The sequence below is a fragment of the Rhinichthys klamathensis genome, unplaced genomic scaffold (assembly GCF_029890125.1).
Source record: "Rhinichthys klamathensis goyatoka isolate OS25496 unplaced genomic scaffold, OSU_Roscu_1.1 h1tg000007l_1, whole genome shotgun sequence".
In the NCBI taxonomy this organism is placed as follows: Eukaryota; Metazoa; Chordata; class Actinopteri; order Cypriniformes; family Leuciscidae; genus Rhinichthys; species Rhinichthys klamathensis.
Genome location: NW_026606560.1, coordinates 663,326 through 685,365, shown reverse-complemented (window position 1 = coordinate 685,365; position 22,040 = coordinate 663,326). Strand labels below are relative to the sequence as shown.

At 46.1% G+C, this 22,040-nt stretch overlaps 1 protein-coding gene across 1 annotated transcript in view; it reads right to left on the bottom strand.

The window, feature by feature from the left end:
• ghrhrb (growth hormone releasing hormone receptor b) overlaps positions 1-22,040 on the bottom strand; it is a 70,357-nt gene that overhangs the window by 5,011 nt on the left and 43,306 nt on the right. Inside the window, exons 4-9 of the mRNA XM_056259139.1 lie at positions 20,179-20,279; positions 17,912-18,009; positions 17,655-17,787; positions 16,902-17,055; positions 453-513; positions 216-285 (exon numbers count right to left, since the gene is read on the bottom strand). Coding sequence (XP_056115114.1) covers positions 216-285; positions 453-513; positions 16,902-17,055; positions 17,655-17,787; positions 17,912-18,009; positions 20,179-20,279 — 617 coding nt within the window. The remainder of the gene's footprint in view (positions 1-215; positions 286-452; positions 514-16,901; positions 17,056-17,654; positions 17,788-17,911; positions 18,010-20,178; positions 20,280-22,040) is intronic.

Here is a 22,040-nt window from a genome sequence, read left to right as displayed (position 1 = left end):
GATAAAGGAAAAAGCTCATATACTGTACACATCAACAGACTGTGTGTTCAAATATATACGTAATTGTATTGTAGTGCCCAATAATGGCACATGAAAAATACATTAATAATATATATTTTGAAAAATACTATTGCAACCAACAGCTTCCACTGTATTCCAGATGTGGCCTTTATATATATAAAATCAAATCAGCTGTGTTTTTCTGTGAATCATACCAGGAGAGATATTGTGATTGGTCCTTTGATAATCCACCAAAAGTAAGCAACATCTGTGTCATCCCAGCACCTGCAATGATTATATGAGTACACCTGCATAGAATCTGCACTTTCGCAATAAGCGCAGAAATGTATGCAGCGCAAAAATATTACAAATCAAATGTAGAAGCAAATCAAATCAAATCAGATGAGAAACGTAAAGTTTATCTATACGAGCTTAGATCAATCTGGACTTACCCTCTGTTATCAAAAAAATTCCTTGCTAGAACCCAGATGATCAGTATTAGTGTTGGTAGACCTACAGGAGGATACAGACAGAAGAATTCAATAAACAAAAAAATGTCATCAAATTGTAAAACATGTTTGTTACTCTGCTAAAACGTTATCGAGAATAGGTTTGATATCTTCTGTAAGTGCAATAATTTTGTGTATATTCATAATATCGAAATGTAGAGGTCTTTTTTCCATCTGATGCCTACAGGTGTCACCAATGGAACATAATACACAAGGCCACACTATCATGCAACTACACTACAAATCCTTGAGAAATAAATATTATATAATAATATACACTTCCAGTCAAAAGTTTAGAATCATTACGATTTTTTTATGTTTTTGAAAGAAGAAGCTTATGCTCAACCATGTCAGGATTATGTCTCGTTATATGTGTTTGTGTTTGCTTGACTTGTAGTTTTCACGTTTTCTAGATCAGTTTCCTTTGTGTTCATTAGTTACTAGTTAGTCATTAGTTACTGATGGGTTAATTAGTGTTCTCTTACGAGAGGTTCTCTCGTATTGCGTAAGCTAGCTTACGCTACGGGAAAGATTCATCTTTTCTGAGAAATTGAAGCCAAAAAATTATCCTATAATTTTGTATCCATTGTCAACGCAGTTCAGCTGCAGCAGACCATGAGCGGGCTAGCTAGCAGCTCATTGGTTCGCTCACAGAGAACTGCTTAAGCCTATGAGGAGACGCGAATGAACTCTCGGCCAACGAGAGTCTGACATGCTCTCATTGCGTCAGAGCCCGCCGAAACGGGCGTGGTCAGAGATAGAGGTCTGCTACCCGACCCGAGCCCGACGGGTCCCGAAAAATGTGCGGGTTTCGGGTCGGGTTCGGGTTAATGTTTAATGAACAGCCTCGGGTTCGGGTCGGGTTCGGGTTTAACTAAGAAAAACTAAATATGCTATATATAGTTTGCGTGCCGTGTGCTTTGCCTGCTTGCTGTGTTGTGGTGACCGGCACGCGAGAGAGAGAAAGTACATACGTGCGCAGCCGCAGATGTGCAATATGTGCATACACACAGTCAGACACACAGGCTCTCTCTCAAATATAATGATAATGATATATAAATATATAAATATATATATATATATATATAAATAATTTTATATAAATACATTTTTTTAATTATTTGTTTTATTTATATCACAAGCTGTTTTGCGCATGTGCTACCGCTCTCGCGCGCTATTTCAGTCACAATACAGACAGACAGCAGACGACAACAAGCAAACCATGAGTCTGATAAAGCAAAAAATTACTGAGGGAAAACTTATGACAGTTCCAAATGATGCAGGAAAAGCTGCAATCTGGAAGCATTATGATCTTGTCGTTTCAACCAGTAAAGAGCCCAGTGGTTACGTGCAGTGTAGAGCTTGCAAAGCTGTCTTGGCGTATGACAGCAAAAAGACAGGTACATCTTCTTTACAGCGACACACTGACCGTGGATGCACTCGTCCAACAGCAGGCCTAGCCGCTAGTAACAACAGACAGTCATCTCTTTCGGACTATCTATCTCCAACAGCCAAGTCAGTACCAGCTTCTGTAAAATCTAATGTAACAGAAAAATGTGTGGAGTTTTGCTGTCGGGATATTAGATCGTTTCATACGGTTGCTGGACGAGGTTTTATTAACCTAGTGCAAGACCTAATAAATGTGGGGGCTACATATGGCCGTGTCTCAGTGGACAGTGTGTTACCTGATCCCACAACCATCTCTCGGAGATGCAAGGAAACCACGGCCTCCAAAAGACAGGCGCTGGTCAAAGAAATATCGGAGATCATGTCTGATATTAGTGTTGGGATGACCACTGACATGTGGACTGACGACTATCGCAAGATCAGTTTCTTAGCTATCACTTGCCACTACATCACACCTGATTTTTTGCTTCGAAGCAGAGTCCTTACAACAGCGATGTTCCCTCCTGAAGAAGCGAAAACTGGTGACAACATACGGAGAGAATTACAGAGACTGCTCGTATCTCTACTAGGATTTGATGCTTGTGTTATGAACAAAGTCGTCTGGGTCACTGACCAGGGATCAAACATGATTGCTGCACTCGCGCCGTATCATCGACTGGATTGTCAGGACCATGTTTATAACACAGTTCTCAAACACGCGCTTGATTCTGCCGAACTACGAGACCGCGCACCAGAGGTCACACAGACTTTACTGGCAGCAAAGGCGCTTGTGCGATATGTCAAGCAAACGGGTATAATAAGTCAGTTATCAACAACTGTCAGGCAAATGTCAGAAACCAGGTTTAGCACGGTGTTCCTTACCTTGGATTCAATTAAGCAGGTGTACGCTGAGCTTCGAGAAAAACTTGAAAGCCGAGGGGAAAGCCGAAAAATCGACGAAATATCTCCAGATGTCTTGGAGTTCCTGCTGGAATTTCTTCGCCCATTTTACGAGGCTCAGAGGGAACTAGAGGGTGACCAGTACCCCACACTTAACCTGGTTGTTTTGTGGCACGAGAGGCTTAAGCGCCACTGCAGACCTGTGGCATCAGACAGTCCTCATCAGGCCATCATTCGTGAGCGGCATCTTGAATGGCTGAACCGTAAAATCAAAATCCAGACACTACATAAGCTTGCCATATTCCTTTGGCCAAAGTTCTGTCAGCTCCGCATGCTGTCTCTCCCTGACAGAGAGGATATCCAGCAAGAAGCCAGGCTTCGGATAGCCAGCTTTACCACAGGCAACGAGCCAGCTGAACGCGTGGCTGAACCGGTCACTAAAAGAAGCAAGATAGTGGCAGAGTTTGAGGAGTGGGTGAACGTGCCCCTCGGTGAAACCGCAGATGAAGTTACGCAATACTCCAGCCGCAACCACGACATGGAAGAAGAGCGGGATCTCTTGGGTTGGTGGAAAAACAACAGCGGTGTTTTCCCCTTACTGTCAAAACTGGCCCGTAGTATCCTCAGCATCCCTGCAAGTAGCAGCAGCAGCGAGAGGAACTTCAGTGCAGCTGGACTAACTTTCAATCAGAGGAGGACGGCGCTGAAACCATCAACTGTCGATGCCGTTCTCTTCCTTCATAACTCATACTGAGAAGGATGTTTGTGTAAATAGTTTTGCAACAGTGCGTGAACTTTTTAAAGTTTAAAGTTTGAGTTCCAGAGAAATTTGTGACTGTTACACCTGTTCGACCACAGCAAAGTTACGTAATTGGTAAGTTTTTTTCTCTTACTGCTGTGCTGCCTGCTGATAGGGCCGCTGCGCCTACATGTATTTGTTTAATGTGTCAAGCAATCATTAAATAAAACATAGCATATTGCAAAAATGGTATTTGCTGTGAGAAACAGAATGGACCTCGGGTTCGGGTCGGGTTCGGGCTTAATATGTAAATGTAATTGTCGGGTCGGGTCGGGTTAAATGATCGCGGGTACGGGCCGGGTTCGGGCTTCAGTTTAAAGCCCGTGCAGACCTCTAGTCAGAGAGTATAAATATTGGCGTCCTAGACTGTAAACTCTGATTTTCATCTCTTCAGCGAGGCTACACGCATCTGCTGATCCTGAGAGAAGCCGTCGTCGTCGAAAAGGCAACTCTAGCGAGCATCTGGGAGACTGAGGAAGCCGGCCGTCTTCGCCACCTTCAGCCGTCCTGCGAGCTAGCGCCATCCGACGGATTTGTATCCTTTTTACAAAAAGCTTCCTGTACATTTTGTATCTAAAAGAGCCGAGCGTCTTTTTCAAGATGTCTCGTAAACCTTCCTGCGGTTCTTGCCGCGCTCCCCTCGAGGATGGAGACCGCCACGTCATCTGCGCTCTCTGCCTCAGATTGGAGCACGCCGAGCTCGCCCTCGCCGATGGCGGCTGCGATCTCTGCGAAGACGTGCCGTTGTCGACTTCAGGCCACTAAAGTTGCTTCCGCGCCGCCTCTGACTTCACCGCGGAAGAAGAAACGCCGCTCTCAGAGGCCACCGGAACCCCAGCCAGGAGCGTTCATCCCGCCGGAGCCTGTCGCCTCCCGCTCTCCTTCTCCGCCGCTTCCGGACATACAGATGCTGCCGAGTGGCCGCTCTGTCGCCTCCGATGACGCCACGGACATCAAGGAGACATGTTCACTTCTCGCCTCAGACAGTGAGGAATGGTCTGGTTCTCACCCCTCCTCGGCCCGAGAATCCACCGGGACCCGTGCTGGAATCGAGGAGGAATTAGTGCGCCTCCTCTCACAGGCCATCGAACGCCTCGGGCTCGATTGGTCCCCTCCCCCCCAGCAGACAATCAACCGTATGGACGGCAGCTACTTCCGCCAGCGCTCGACTCCCGCCACTAAACGGGCCGTGCCCTTCCTGCCTGAACTGCACACGGAACTCACGAAGTCCTGGAATGCCCCGCTCTCTGCTAGAACTCGCTCTGACTCTTCCACCCCGCTTCGCGTTGTGGACGGAGCCGCAGAGAAGGGCTATCTCTCCATTCCCCCTGTAGAGGACCTGGTCGCCGCACATCTATGCCCGCCCTCCGCGAGATGGCGCTCATCACCTGTGCTTCCCTCTAAAGCCTGCAGAGCGACTTCAAGATTTCACGCCCGCGCTAACTCAGCCGCCGGCCAAGCAGCCTCTGCACTTCACTCCATGTCCGTCCTTCAGATACTACAGGGTGACATACTTCGTGAATGGGACGAGAGCGGAAAAATCCCCCTCCAGTCGCGGATTTGAGGAGCGCCACGGACATTGCCCTTCGCGCTACAAAATCTGCTGCTCAAGCCCTGGGGAAATGCATGGCCGCCATTTGTGTGTCTGAGAGACATTTGTGGCTCACACTCGCCGACATGGGAGATTCTAAGCGCGCCGCCTTTCTCAACGCCCCGCTCTCTCCATCCGGCCTCTTCGGATCTGCTGTCACGGGTATCGTCGACCGATTTTCCGAAGTGCAGAAAGCCTCCCAGGCCATGAATCTCTTTCTGCCTCGTCGCGCTAGCTCCTCTGCAGGCCGCTCACGTGACCTGCCTCCTGCACGAGCCCCACTCCAGCGCCCAGCTCAGCACAGTCAGACTTCTCAGCGACGCCAGGGCGGCCGCCCTCGTTCTCGCTCTGACAGCCGGACCGCCGTCAAAGTTTCGCCCTCTGTTAGTCCCCGCTCACGCGGCTACTACAGCGGTGTACTCCGCCATTACCAAGCCGGTCTCCCTTCCCGCTTGCATGAGCGCAAATGCCGTTTTCACGGCGACCCAGAGAAATCTCATAAAGAGCATAAAAGCCTCCTGTGCAGAAAATGTGCCCACAACACTGTGTTCACTCATACACAAAAGCACTTCAGTTCCCGTGTTTCACACAGAGTCCACTCTCATAAAGCGGTTCCAACCCGCTCGAGTTTCAGAGTGCATAAGCGCCCCCACGAGCCCGTGTGCGCGTTCCACCTCTGCTCACTCTGTTACACGGCCCATAAACTCCTCTCTGAGTGTAAGTCCCGCTGTCATAAACACTATGAGCGCGCTCACGCAGCCCGCTATGTGCAGCGACGGGGACCATGTAGCCATTCACCCTCTAGCGTTACGCTTCAAAGCGTGGGAAGCTATTCCGGGAATTTCCCAGTGGGTGCTAAACACAATAAGGCTAGGCTATCGCTTACAGTTTCACCGCCGCCCTCCACGTTTTCGAGCGCGGCTAGAAACTATTGTGAACCCAGAAGCAGTGACGCTGCTCCGTTCAGAGATAGCAAAGCTATTGTGCAAAAGGGCTATAGAGAGAGTTCCTCTGTCTATGAGCGAGTCGGGGTTTTACAGCCGTTATTTTCTGGTTCCCAAGAAAGACGGCGGCCTCAGACCAATCTTAGACCTCAGATTTCTGAACAAAGTTCTCATAAAGAGACCGTTCAAAATGCTCACTATCAGAAAACTCCTCGCGCATGTGCGCCAGGGGGACTGGTTCATTTCACTAGATCTGAAAGATGCTTACTTTCAGATTCAGATAAATCCCCTTCACAGGCCATTCTTACGTTTCGCCTTCGAAGGCCAGGTTTATCAATACACCGTCCTTCCGTTCGGCCTATCCTTAGCACCCCGTACGTTCACGAAGTGCATGGATGCGGCGCTCGCCCCCCTGCGGAGTCAGGGGCTGCGAATACTGAACTTTTTGGACGACTGGCTGATTTTGGCACAATCACAGAGAGAGCTACTGTCTCATCGTACAGTTCTCCTCGACCATCTGAAAGCTTTGGGCCTCTCTGTCAACTGGACAAAGAGCGCACTACAACCCAGTCAGACTATCTCCTTCTTGGGTATAGAGCTAGACTCGGTCACGATGACGGCTCGTCTGTCAACACAGCGCGCGCGCCGTGTTCAGCATCTCGCCGCAACTTTTCAGATGAACAGACTCACACCTCTGAAAACTTTTCAGAAGGCGTTGGGTTACATGGCCTCAGCCTCCGCGGTGCTCCAGCTGGGGTTACTGCGCATGCGCCCGCTTCAGCTCTGGTTGAAGAGCCGTGTGTCTCACCGTGCGTGGACCACGGGCCGCCAGCTGATAAAAGTAGCGCAGACCTGTATCACAGCTCTGCAGCCATGGACTGTGGCAGAATGGTTTCAGCGGGGCGTTTCCATGGGGACCCTTTCTCGCCGAAAAGTCATCTCGACAGACGCATCCAACACGGGTTGGGGTGCGGTCTGCGAGGGCTCACCGGCCTTCGGCCCCTGGTCAGCTCAGGAGAGCCTCCTCCACATAAACTGTTTGGAGATGCTGGCGGTCGAGTGCTGATCCGTTCGGACAATATAGCCGTGGTCTCCTATCTAAACCGTCAGGGTGGAGTCAGATCCAGGAATCTCTTCCGGCTGACAGAACGCATCTTAGTTTGGTCTCAGTGTCACCTGCTCTCGCTCAGAGCGACGCACGTGCCGGGCCATCTGAACGACGGTCCAGACAGTCTGTCCAGGAACCCCATTCCCCCCGGGGAATGGTCCCTGCACACTCTTACAGTCCAAAAGCTGTGGCGAATATTCGGCAGAGCAGAGGTGGACCTCTTCGCCTCAGAAGAGAACACCCACTGCCCAATATTTTTCTCAAAGAGCGAGGACGCGCTAGCCCAGACCTGGCCCAGCCGCCCGCTTTATGCATTCCCTCCGGTTTCTCTGCTACCACAGGTGCTTCAGAGAATCAGGGAAACACGCCACTCGGTGTTGGGAGGGTCAGACTTGGTTTCCGGAGCTCACTCAGCTGTCACAGACAGCCCCGGGCCCATTCCAGTCAGAGCAGATCTCCTCTCCCAAGCTCGCGGCACGATCTGGCATCCCCACCCAGAGCGCTGGGCGCTACATGCGTGGGTGATCAACAACTACCCGTTGCTTTGCCAGAGGGAGTGTTAAACACGATCATGCAGGCTAGAGCGGCTTCTACTAGAAGGCTCTATGCGTCTAAATGGTCTGTGTTCTCTAAATGGTGCACCGACAGAAATTTGGACCCACGGTCATGCGAGGTTTCTTCCTTGCTAGTTTTTCTCCAAGAGATGTTGGACAAGGGCAGGTCCCCGTCCACTCTCAAGGTGTATGTGGCAGCCGTCGCAGCGTTCGTTGAACCCCGGCGCGGCCAGTCACTGGGCAAAGATGGCTTGGTCATCCGCTTCCTCAGGGGAGCTAGAAGGATGAACCCCCCACGCCCCCCTTCGGTGCCGATTTGGGACCTTTCCATAGTTCTCGAAGCTATGAAAGCCCCCCCATTCGAACCGCTAAACACCGTGGACCACAAATACCTTTCGCTCAAAACCGTTTTTCTGCTCGCGCTCGTGTCAGTAAAACGTGTGGGAGACCTTCACGCGCTGTCCATTAGCGCTTCCTGTCTCGAGTTTGGGCCCAATGACTCCTCAGTCGTTCTCAAACCTAGACATGGTTATGTCCCAAAAGCGATTGGTACCCCGTTCAGGGCACAAGTTATTTCCCTATCGGCTCTGCCTGCATCCGATAGCGAGTCTGACTCTAATCTCCTGTGTCCTGTCAGGGCCCTGAGATTATACATTACTCGCACTGCTCCGGTCAGACGATCCGAGCAGCTTTTTGTTTCGTTCGGTGGGCGCACCAAAGGGTTGGCCGCCTCGAAACAGACTCTATCCAGATGGATAGTTGATGCCATTGTAGCCGCATACGCATCAAAAGACCTGCCATACCCTCTGGGCATAGAGGCATGGCCTCATCGTGGGCATGGTCCAGCGGAATTTCCATTCATGACATTTGTGTGGCAGCGGGATGGGCTTCCCCCTCCACCTTTGTCAGATTTTACAATCTGGAAGTTCCCGCCTTGCAGGCTAAACTACTAGCAGTCTAGTATGTTACAGCTCTTCTGGTTGAGCTGCACTATAGGGAGTTTTTCACACATACCGGTTTCGCTCTGTCCCTCTCTATCATGTGCTTATGTACTACACAATCTCCGGCCCGCTCTGCTGGCCTTTGTCACATGTACATATATTTATTCCCACTCATAAGGGTTCCCTGGGGTCTCCCCTGGGACTCATAGTGGATGCTTAGCAGGCACGGCATTGACCAGGTGTTCCCGTAGCGTAAGCTAGCTTACGCAATACGAGAGAACCTCTCGTAAGAGAACGAATCGGTTACCTAACGTAACCTCGGTTCTCTCTAGATGAGGGAACGAGTATTGCGTTCCTGGCCGTGCTTATGCTGCTAGCGTTCTCGCTTCATTCTATGAAAACCAGAGTTTACAGCCTAGGACGCCAATATTTATACTCTCTGACCACGCCCATTTCAGCGGCTCTGACGCAATGAGAGCATGTCAGATTTTCATTGGCCGAGAGTTCATTCGCGTCTCCTCATAGGCTTAAGCAGTTCTCTGTGAGCGAACCAATGAGCTGCTAGCTAGCCCGCTCATGGTCTGCTGCAGCTGAACTGCGTTGACAATGGATACAAAATTATAGGATAATTTTTTGGCTTCAATTTCTCAGAAAAGATGAATCTTTCCCGTAGCGTAAGCTAGCTTACGCAATACTCGTTCCCTCATCTAGAGAGAACGTCTCAGGTTACGACTGTAACCATAGTTCCCTGAGATAGGGAACGAGACGATGCGTCATCGACGCTTTGGGAACGCCCCCAGCGTGAATGCGTCTGAGCATCAATGTCAACTAGTCCAATGGAAAGAATGAGCGTCACGGGCGGGTGACGTCATGACCAGGAAGGCATAAGAGCACATCCGGTGAAACGTGGCATTAGCTTCAAAAAGTCGAAGCAAGCCGATCACAGGGATGCAGGAAGTATGGCAGGGTGACGCATCGTCTCGTTCCCTATCTCAGGGAACTATGGTTACAGTCGTAACCTGAGACGTTCCCTTTCGAGGGAACTCGCGATGCGTCATCGACGCTTTGGGAACGAGAATACCCAAAACGCCAGAATTCCAAGTACCTGAGTGTCAGACTGTCGTAGCTAAACACTAAGCACCTGAGAACCTGGGGCAGCATCCAGGTCCAAACTGTAAAACCTGACGAATGTGAGCGGTGAGGACCAGCCTGCCGCATCACAAACGTCTTGGAGAGAAACCCCAAATAACAAGGCTTTAGAGGCCGCCATACCCCTCGTAGAGTGAGCTCTGACCACCAAGGGACACGGATGGTCAGAGTACTCGTATGCAAGTGAAATAGCCTCGACTATCCACTTACTAACCGTCTGTTTAGAAGCAGGAAGACCCTTCTTAGGTGATCCAAAGCAAATAAATAACTGGTCGGACTTCCTCATTGAAGATGTCCGATGAACATAAGTATCCAGTGCTCGCACTGGACACAAGAGGTTCAGCCTTTCCTGGTCCGCAGATGTAAAAGGAGGAGGACAGAAAGCCTGCAGCACAATAGGCCTCGGAATCAAGGTCGGCACCTTAGGGACGTATCCCTGTTTCAGATATAAGAATGCCTTGACCATCCCCGGTGCAAACTCAAGGCAGGTGGGGGAAACCGAAAGGGCCTGCAGGTCTCCAACTCTCTTAAGGGAAGAAATAGCTAGCAGAAAGATAGTCTTGAGGGTAAGAAATTTCTCTGAAACCGAATCTAAGGGCTCGAACGGAGCCCTAGACAGTAGAGCCCTGCACGGGCCTCAAATCTAGGCCCTAGCCCGGCCCTGGCCCGAGACGCTCAGGCCCTAGCCCGGCCCGTGTCCGACAGCTCATTAGAATGATCAGCCCGAGTCCGACCCGAGCCCGTAAAAAAAAAAAAAAAAATAAAAAAAAAAAAAATATTCACAGCCTGCCCTATGTTGCAGTCAGTAAAACAGATATTTTTTGTTCTCAATGGCAAAGTATTTACCAGTAAGTTTATTTTCATTTCTTTATAAAGTTAATTTAGAAAAATGGTTTTTTTTTTTTTAAGACGACCAAGCAGCCGACAGTGAGTTAAACATGCTTGATCCATTTATAGCCTCTCAAATCAACACTTTACTTGGGTACAATACAATCCATATATATAAAACAACTTAAGCATATCACACAGACAGTTAACGTTTGTTTAAACGTTTATTGTCATTTTTGAAAAGCTGAGGCAAACTGCTCTGCTGCTCAGTCGCAACAGCGCTCGCAAACTAAATGAGTTTACAATACAATACAGAGAATGCAATCTAAACAAATCAAATAAATTACATTAAAAACAAACATGCAGGTTATCTTACCTCAAAAATCAAGTCTTCACTACAGAACATGGCCATTCTTATTTCCAATAGTTTTCAACAGACTCATGAAAATAAAGTCCAATCAAACAAAAAACAACCTCCTAACATGGCTAAGAACAGTCTCAGAGCATCGTGAAGAAAAAGCACAGCATCCACAGTGGAAGGTTTTAATCCAGTCGTACTTTTTCCAGCTGCGCTGAAGTCACGCTCGCCACCGGGACACTAAACACAGAACGAGCCGGTCGCACGAATCTCAGATCGCGCCGCCGGGAAACCTGTGCGTGTGCGTGAGCAGACTGTCATGTGTCAGTCATGTCAGTGTGATAGGTTATAAAACGTCTTTCTATGTTTGCTTTTCAATCGTCATCTTCTCATATTTTATTTTAATTAATGTCTAAAATAGGCTATAAAAAAAGATAAGCCTAAAACAGGCCCGAGGCCCGGCCCGCGTGTGAACTATGACGTGAAAATTGGCCCGAAGCCCGGCCCTAGAAGCGTAAATAAGTCGGGGCCCGTCGGGCTCGGGCTGAAATGCAGGCCTCTACTAGACAGGCCTTCTAGTACTATAGCAAGATCCCAAGCTGGCACCTTAATGCGAGTTGCAGGCCTCAGCCTCAATGTGCCACGAAGGAAACGTGTAATCAGGGGGTCTCGACCCAACGATGTACCCCCCACCAGGGGGTGGTAAGCCGCAATGGCCGCCACGTAGACCTTGAGCGTGGAAGGACATAGACCTGACGTAAAGCGCTCCTGCAGGAACTCTAGAACTGTGTTCACAGAACAGTTAACTGGATCCCACTGATGTCGGTGACCCCATACAGAAAAAATTATCCATTTAAGCGTATAAAGTTTCCTAGTAGCTGGAGCTCTGGAGCTTAGGATGGTCTCAGCAGCCTCAGCTGAGAGACCACTCTCTATGAGTTGGGCCCCCTCAGAGGCCAAACCCACAGGTTCCAAATCTCTGGTCGAGGGTGAAATATTGTGCCCCCGGCCTGAGACAGAAGGTCTCTCCTGATCGGGATCTCCAAGGGAGGACCGTCTAAGAGATGGATCAGGTCCGCAAACCAGATCCGACTCGGCCAGCGTGGTGCTACAAGCAGTAGGCTTATTCCGTACTGGCGGACTCGTTCCAGAACTCCTGGGAGCAGAGCAACAGGGGGAAATGCGTACAGACGTAGCCTCGGCCACGTCTGCACCATAGCATCCAGCCCCAGGGGGGCTGGGTGAGTAAGGGAGAACCAAAGTGGACAGTGCGTCGTATGCTGAGACGCAAACAGATCCACCTCTGATTGGCCGTAAAACTCCCAAATTTTCTCCACCGCCTCGGGGTGGAGTCTCCAGTCCCCTGGCCTCAGCTCCTGCCTCGACAGGATGTCTGCCCCAATATTCTGGTCCCCAGGAATATACACTGCCCTCAGGGAGAGTACCTTCCCCAGAGACCACAGGAGGATCTGGTGCGCCAGTTTGCAAAGCGGACGCGACCGCAGACCCCCCTGACGGTTCAGATAAGAGACCACTGATGTGTTGTCTATTCGTACAAGCACATGATGGCCCCTCAGGTCTGGGAGGAACTGTCTCAACGCATTGAAGACAGCCATCATCTCCAGGCAATTGATGTGCCACGAAAGATGATGACTTTTCCACAGACCCTGAACCGAGCGGCCTTCCATTACCGCTCCCCAGCCGGTCAGGGAAGCATCTGTCGAAATAGTAACACGATGGCAAAGAGCTCCCAATACTGGACCCTGGGTTAAGAACCAATGTTTCCTCCATATAATTAAGGCACCGCCGTGTGACCTTGATCATACGAAGTGGGTTTCCCCTCGGGGAGAACCCTCTGGTCCTTAGCCACCACTGTAAAGGTCTCATGTACAGCAGGCCAAAAGGTATCACGTTGGACGCTGCTGCCAAAAGACCCAACAGTCTCTCGAACTGTTTTACAGTGCGTGACTGGCCTAGCTTTAGCTCTTTGGTGGCTGTCAGGATAGCAGCTACACGAACGGGCGATAGAGTGGCCCGCATCGTCACTGAATCCCATACCACACCAAGGAAAGTGGTTCTCTGTACTGGAGAAAGCACACTCTTCTTGGCATTGAGCCTTAACCCCAACATCTGCATATGAGCGAGAACGACACCTCGGTGCCGAACCGCCAACTGCTCTGATTCCGCTAGAATCAGCCAGTCGTCGATGTAGTTCAGAATACGTATGCCCTGAAGCCTGAGAGGGGCTAGAGCTGCATCCACGCTTTTCGTGAACGTGCGGGGTGATAAAGCTAGACCGAAAGGAAGAACCCGATATTGGTATTCTTTGCCCCCGAAAGAAAACCTTAGGAACTTCTTGTGCTGAGGGAGGATGGAGATATGGAAGTAAGCGTCCTTCAGATCTATCGTGACAAACCAGTCCTCGGATCTGATTTGAGTCACGATCTGTTTGAGTGTCAGCATCTTGAACTTGAGTTTCTGTACTGAACGATTTAACAGACGAAGATCTAAAATGGGACGCAACCCCCCATCCTTTTTTGGAACAATGAAATAACGGCTGTAAAAACCCGACTCTCTGTCGGGTGAGTACACCTGTTCTATAGCTTCCTTTGCTAACAGGGCCTTTACCTCTTGCTCCATTACCAGAGCCTGCTCGGGATGCACCACTGTGGGCAGCACCCCGTTGTAACGAGGAGGACGAGAACCAAACTGGATTCTGTATCCTTCCTCTACAATCTGCAGGACCCAACGAGAAATATTCGGCAGAAGCTTCCACGCTGCCAGAAAATTTACTAAGGGAACCACCCTCTCGAGGCAGGTCTCTGGTGTTATCGAGACAGCTAATTCCGGAGCCTGAAACATAATGGCAGGAACTACCTGAACTGGCTGCTCTAAAGCCCCCCTCAGAGGGCGCGAAACCGATGCTGTGCCGCAGCATAGTGTCAGCGACTCGCTGGAGACCGCTGCGCCCTGAAGCACCGAGGGTGGCAGGGTTGGCAGAACGGTCTCGTGAGGACCCCGAAATGGAACGGGCACCGTATAATGAGGTGTACACCACTCTATTTCGGTCGGGGCTGTCCTCACAGGCCTGATGCATGAACATCAGGACCTTTTTTTTTTTGAGCCGAAGTCTTCTTCGCCTGAAGAACGGTCCTCAGATCCGGCTTCGACTTAGAAGACTTTGGTTGAGAGGGTTGCGTCTGTCTCCAGTTTCCACGTGGAGGTGCACGAGAACGCAACACTCTCTTTCTGATGCACGCAATATGATGAGCTTGATGGCTGGGGCTGCTCACGCCCAGCAGCCCCAGGGGGCTGGACACGGCGAGGGATAAACTTTTTGAAAGCGTCAGCTTGCTTTTTTGACTCCTGAAATCTCTCGACGACCACGTGGACTGCGTCACCAAAGAGACCAGAAGGTTCAAGCGGAGCATCTAACAAAAAAGCACGATCTTTTTCTTTAATCTCAGAAAGATTTAACCATAAATGTCTCTCAGTAGCTACCAAAGCTGCCATAGACCGCCCAATTGCTCTGGCGGTCTCCTTAGTAGCCCTGAGAGAAAGATCGATAGCCCGACGAAGTTCTCGAATATCGTCATGACTGACTCCCTCACTACTATCCAGATCCCCCAGCAGGTCAGCTCGATAAGCCTGAAGCACTGCCATAGTATGCAGACATGCTCCAGCTTGACCTGCTGCCGTATAAGCTTTACCCACTAACACCGAAGTGGCTTTGAGCGGTCTAGTGGGCAAAGCCGAGGCTTTCAGAGATGATGCGGGACCAGGGGAAAGATAGCTGGCTAAATTCTGTTCCGCCTGGGGCATCGCCTCATAACCATACTCTTTCAGCCCTCTAATTCTCGAATAAATATTAACTTGAGGGCTGAAAAGTCGTGACGAGTATGGTTTATTCCATGATTTAGAAATCTCATTGTGAAGATCAGGAAAAAATGGAAGCCCTCGTGGTGGAGATGAAGCAGTAGAAGATAAAAAGCGCTCATCTAATTTACTTTTAGGACGAGCGCCCCTCTTATCAGATGGCCATTCAATCTTTAATTTTTCTACAGCCCGCGACATAACATCCACCAGCTCATCATATGCTGGGGAAATAAATAGTGAATCTCTTTCCCCCATGTGTGTGCTTTCACTCTCCAAACTCATAGCATCGACCTCCTCAGAGGAAGAGCAATGAAGTAATGGAGGGCTCTCTCCCCGGGCGGAAGAAACCGCAGAGTGTGCTTCCGACACCGGGGGGGGGGGGGGGGGAGCGCTGGATCTCTCGGGTAAGGAAGGAGAAAAGGCCCTCGGACCCGTCTCCAACCCCTCCGAAAGATCCTTTTGCGATCCCCAGGAATGCATTCTCTGCGCTGCCTCGGCAGACGCGGGTACTGATCCCTGAGGATCGCGAGCCTGCCCACTCTCAGTATCAAAGAGTGACAGGCGAGAGCGGAGCATGCGAAGCGGTAACATTTCACAGTGTTGACACTCAGCCCCCTCAAAGGCAGAGACCGCATGCTCCATTCCCAAACAAATGACACAAAGCTCGTGTGTGTCCCCACCCGTTAAATAACGCGGGCAGGGAGAAGCACACTGTTTGTACACTTGTTTCGTTTCCATAGCTTTTCCGCAACAGACAACAGTAAATAGACAGAGACAAAATGACACAGATCTCTTGCTGAGACACAGAAGCTAATGCCGCGTTTCACCGGATGTGCTCTTATGCCTTCCTGGTCATGACGTCACCCGCCCGTGACGCTCATTCTTTCCATTGGACTAGTTGACATTGATGCTCAGACGCATTCACGCTGGGGGTGTTCCCAAAGCGTCGATGACGCATCGCGAGTTCCCTCGAAAGGGAACCGAGGTTACGTTAGGTAATCGATTCGTTTTCACCTGATGTTCATTTAGTTCATTGGTTTGTTTCACCGCATTTAAGCTCTGTGTTCATTTAAACCTTTGTAAAAATAAAAATATACAGGCTTTCGCGTGCTCACGAGTAACGTATCTCTCAATAGTTTTCTCGTGCGCACGAGATGCGTTTCTCATGAGCAAGTGAAAGTCTGTATATTTTATTTTTGCAAAGGTCCCTTTAGGGGCTATATCTTGGTCTGTTTTCATTAATTTTACCTTAGTTGATTCTGTTCCTGCGTAGTGTTTCTTTTAGTTCTTGTGTAAATAAAGTCTAGCTGCTGCATTTAGATCCTTTTCATTCATCTTTATTTTTTAACAAGCTGTGACAGTGACATGTAAGTGTGACAGACCAAGGCTGTATTTAATTAGAATACAGTAAAAACAGTGGTTCGTGAAATATTACAATTTAAAATAACTTTTCTATTTTGAATTGTCATGAAACTTATTTGCTCCCTGCTGTGTGCGTTCATGTGTTTTGAAAGAGGCGAGTCTTTGGAGATGCTCTGAAGGAAGGGTGGGATCTTATGCTTCTAAAAACTAGCTTGATATTGCTAGCCTCTCCAAAAATTGCCTAACCTACCTGTGATGAATTGAATGCTTAAAAGTTTTGCATTTGAGACAATTGAGATTGCGTAACTATAGTGTTGGGAAATGTTCAGGGGTGCACGTTTACGTAGATTGCAGAAATACAGAGTAAAGCTGTGGCTAAAAGACAGAAATGCTGTCTCACGTGCATTATTTTGAATAGATGCATCACACTACTATTAATACAAGTATTATTATTATTTTTTAAATCTTACTTACCCAAAACCTCTTTCAAATACAGAATTTTTTTTAATTTTTCCAGACTTTTGACCAGTAGTGTAGTAATATTTAATCATATCATATAACAATATGTTCTCAAGTCTGCTATAGTACCCACTTACCCCAGCCAATAAGAATGTACCACCAGAAATACTTCTTCTGTGAGACAAAGGTTAGAGCTAGAAGAGTCTGTAGATACATCCCCTCTACCAGCAGCCAAAAATAGTTTGCCAGGATACTGAACTGGAAGAAAGCCACCGCTGCCTTGCAAGAGGTCTGAAGAGGAAGACAGTATTAGAGATTGTAAGTGTTCCATCAAGATGTATGTATTCTTAGAATACATATCTTTCCACTGAAGATACAAGACCATAGAAATTTGCCACAGCCTGTAGCAAATTTCAAGACTTCTGCATTGCAAATTAAAGTATGAAATTATTGCAGTGCTCAGACATTAGCACAGCATAATGTTAGAGATGAGAATTAAGTAGTGCTAATAAGAAACAGCACACATACCATCGCAGAGGAGGGGGGATGGAGAGGGGGGGGGGAGTGTTAGCTATGAAGAAGTGTTTTTTATACTTCAAAGAAGGTGTTTCAGTTCTAGCGGAGGCAGATCTTGAAAAGTGTGCCTTAAAGGCACAGATGAGTTGGCTGATACTGACAGGGGCAAAGAAATGGATGCAAACATGTGAAGTTAGTGTCACTATGCAGACAGAAACTGGTGTAAAGCTTTGAAAGTGCTCTACTGTTCCAGATGAATGCTGCAGCATCATGCATTGTGACCTAATATGTTATGTAGCTCATTATTTTGAATGACGTTTATAAAACAAACAAAAAAAATTCTGCATGAGCGTGTGACAGTTGGCGAGTCTCACTGTTGACATGAAACAGTGGTCCAGATTCTCGTCGGCAAAGAGAACTGCATCTTTGATGAAGATTGCACTGGCTCTCAGGATGAAGGATGCGAACAGATTGATGTGAATGTAGTTTCTGGTGCAGTGGAACTTCCTGTTTTGAGCAGAGTAAAATTGATTCGCAGATTATTCAACAAATTGTCACACAACTCTCACAGATTAAAATTTCTACTGATCTTTGTGAGGTTACATGAGCTTAGTGAGGATTCTTGCAGTACCTGAAGGCTGTAAACACAAAGATGGCAGAGATGAGGGAAATCAGAGAGGTAGCGTAGCCCGCAGTGTACACCTGCCTGAAAGTGGAGTAATATGTGGTCTGGAATAGAGGGGAAAAATAAAACATAAAAAGACAATTATTTTTAGAAAATAATGTCTTTTCAATTCGATTGGTGCACTTCAACCTTTATGTTTCACATTTCTGTTGTTATTGGGCCTTATTCTTGACACAGATGTAGAACAAATTTCTGTGTAGATTGTAGATTCAATTTGAATAATTCTAAACATGTCATGAATCATGGAGGGTATGAGGCTGGATGGAGAAAAGAACAAAAGAGTCTCACTATAAGGTCTGAAAAATGGATGTTAAAATATATGTTATATTCAACCAATGATAGAGTGCAGCAAAATGCATTAAAAATGAATGATAAAATAATAACATTTCTTCATTCAGTCGTTTGTTATTTATGCCACAACCTCAATGCAGCTGCCAAGCAAATATAAAGTCATGTTAAAAAAAGTATATAAAAAAGTCAAATTCGTTATTATTTTCAATTATTTAAACATGTTCATGGAAAAATGGAAACGTATGAATAAATGTAATGCTCTATCAGAGGCCATTTTTATTCTTGCTACCAACCTGTGAACTGCACACAGAGGATTGAGGGATATCGTAGGCAGAAAACGCCCAGCTAACAAAAAATATAACTTTGGCTAACGTTCTGGCAAGGTTCTCTCAAAGTTATGAGCAAACATTCTTCCAGGAACATTAATAGAACCTTCGTTCAGAGTTATCTGGTCTTATATAGCCTAATGTTCTCAAAACATTAGCAAAAAAAAAAAAAAAAAAAAAACGTTTTAGTTTGATGTTCATCTAAAGTTTTTTAAATGTTACTACTTGTTTCAGAACATTCAGAGAACATTCAATAGTTACATTCCTATAATGTTTGCAAATTTTACATTTAAAAAACTGGATGTTTTTAAATGTTAAGAGCATTCATAAATACAGTAATACAGCTAAATGTTCTTAGAACATAATTTTGTCAGCTGTGGGAATGCTAACAATGCTGTCTTCAAAATTCTAAAACAGATAAAGGCATCTTAACCGAACCGATGAGATGCAAACATTCCTACCTCTGCATCCTGCATTTTTAAGTCTTGAGACAAAGCCAACATTAAAAGCAGGTCAGCTTGTTCTGGGATTACAGCATATGCAACTAACTATACTTCATGTGCATCTATAACCACATTGCTACTTCCCCTGATGCAGACACAGCTGAAAGTCATTATGAGTTATTATAAAAATGCATCACACAGAGAGAGAGAGAGAGAGAGAGAGAGAGAGAGAGAGAGAGAGAGAGAGAGAGAGAGAGAGAGAGAGAGAGAGAGAGAGAGAGAGAGAGAGAGAGAGAGAGAGAGAGAGAGAGAGAGAGATGAGTATTATGTTCTTGTCTGTCTGATTCAACTACTGTTAATTGGTTAGTTCACAACAGGAACACTCTCATCTATTTTATTCAAAGTATTGTCTCTATTCTCATTACCATTTCACTGTGGTCTTCTGGCACAAAAAAAAGATAAATATAAAGAAATTGTCAGGCAGAAGAGAAGATATTTATGCTTTGAGGTGAGTAAATAATTTTTAATTCGCTCCCATCAACTATTAACAAAACCAAAGTGATCTTTCAAGTTCTTAACCCAGAGAGTAAAGTGAGATGTTTTCGAAAAAGTGGTAAAGAGCTTAACATGTGTGGCACGATCGAGGTGAGCGGGCGTTTTCAATTCATTCTCTATTACATCTGCATAAATGCTCGAGTAACAGAATGTGGGCCTGACAGCAGAGCAGAGGAAGCCGTGACAGTACAAAGTCCCTTTAGACAATGTTTTAAAAGCTAAGAAACTCTCAACATTATGCAAAAACGAGGCAAAAAATCCAGGTCAGAATCTTGGAAACGTAACAACGCCCCTGCTTGCTTCTGTGCCAGTGAACACAAACTGAAATTAGGGTAAAAATAACTACATACTGTATATAACTATATTTGATGGAGACCTTAAGCAAACCAAAACCCATGAGGCTTCATCTAATTTTGAACGTTTTGGAAAAAGATCACAGCATTTGTGTTTTATTTCTACAAAAAAAAAGAAAGAAAGAGAAAAGTACAAATACAAATACAGAATGGTTATGGGGAAGATTCTTTGAGGATGTCTAACACTTAAAAATTAAAGTTGGTATAGAAATAATTTTCACTCAGAAATTGATAGTAGTTTTCACCTCAGTTTCCGATTCCACGTCCTCCACAATCTCACAAGCATTCTCATAGGATGGGTAGATTTTCGTCCAGCCATTCTTGGTGCAATTCCTAAGTATGAAACCTGCATTAAAATAATGTTAAACATAATTATCAGCTTGCAACATTGTACAGGCAACATCTTGATACATCATTTGGCAAAAAGAAACTTATAAAACTCCAAACACCAACAGCTGCTCATTACATTGCCTGTGTTAGACAGATACACCTAGTACTTTTCTGTGGAATTATCCACAAAAACAAAACAGATGTTTTATTTGTCCTAGATTTTTCCCTCATTATGAAATGTTCGATGAAGCTACTGTATAAACTCAACTCAAATAACATTAAATACCAGGATGACACTGTCTCTGCTACAGTAATCCACATGTCCTTCCTCTCTGTAGCATTTGACAATAAAGCGATTATGTTTTTATTAGTCTGCTTATACCTTTTGTTGTATTTCATGATATGTAGATGTGTGGATTGAGAGCTCAGAAAGATAAAATAATTTTGTATAAACCTGACTGGTTTGATTATAACAGCTTAATTGCATGGGGTTTACTGTATGTCATATAATATCATATAATAATGTCTGACTGAATATCATCTCTGAAAAACAGCACTCTCTTTGACCAAAGCGCTTAAACCCGAATTGGTTAGGGAGCACTAGAATTTATTTGCTCACAAAAAAAAAAGGGTTCAATGGTTCAATGCAAGCAGTTCATCAAAGACCTCTTTCTCTTGAGAACCTTGTGATAGCACATTACAGCTTCTGGGTTCTAAAGCCCACTCAAACCCTAATACACTGTGTGCTGAGGGAGTTAATCATGTGCTCTAAAGACAAATGCTCTCTTTTGTTATATCATTTTTCGGTAGAAGATGGTCAATTTCAGCAAAATGGTCCATTTGAGCATTGAGCATTACTGAGAATCAGATGTTCCCTCTCTGGTTGGAAAATAAACTAGCATGAGGAGTTCTTTTGGACTTTTGATTGGATTGTCAACCAGTGTTCCCAGTATTAAAACAGAACTTAGTAGTGAGGCAACCTGCCACTAGGAGACACATACTGTAAAAAGCTGGTCAACCATATAAATCTGATTCCATTGAGTCTGTGTGAACAACGAGGTTATGTCATTGTTTAAGTTGTAGAAATGCCAGTCATCCATGATTCATTTCTTCAGTGAGCGCAGTGTCCAATTACAGAGAGGTTAATGAGAGAAGTGAAATAAAGTATTAGGCTGGTCATGCAATCTCAACTCACCAGCAAACACGAGGTGATTAATAACTTATGAGCATAAAGGATTTTCAACATATTTTTCAAAATTGCTATTTATTTATTTGAAAACAAGACTTTTTAATGAGTAAGAAATTACTGAGTGCACCTTTAAATAACCTAAAAATGAATATTCTGTTATAATTTAATCATCTCCATGTATCATGCCTACAGTAGGTAAGAAAAATGTCAAACAAATGCATTGCATGCAATATTGATTAGCTGTTGCCCAAAAGGTTAAATCAAACAGTGCACATCAAATTTGGACTCAGGGTACATTTGAAAATAATTGTTATTTGTATTGACACATTGTTATTTTACATAGTAGAAGAGAGCAGGAATAATCGAAACACATTTTTCAGGAAACATTTGACCTAAAACTTGCCTGCAAGTAATTTAATTAGTTGTTTTGCATTATATATTTGCATTTATTTGTTTTGTGAACTATGCTTTCAAATATCCTAAATTAAGGATATGACACTAATATGAAATGGACCACCTGCCCTGTAAGAGATTTCTCTCATTTTGAAGAAATAAACACTTCTAAACTGTCTGTCATATACCGGTAAG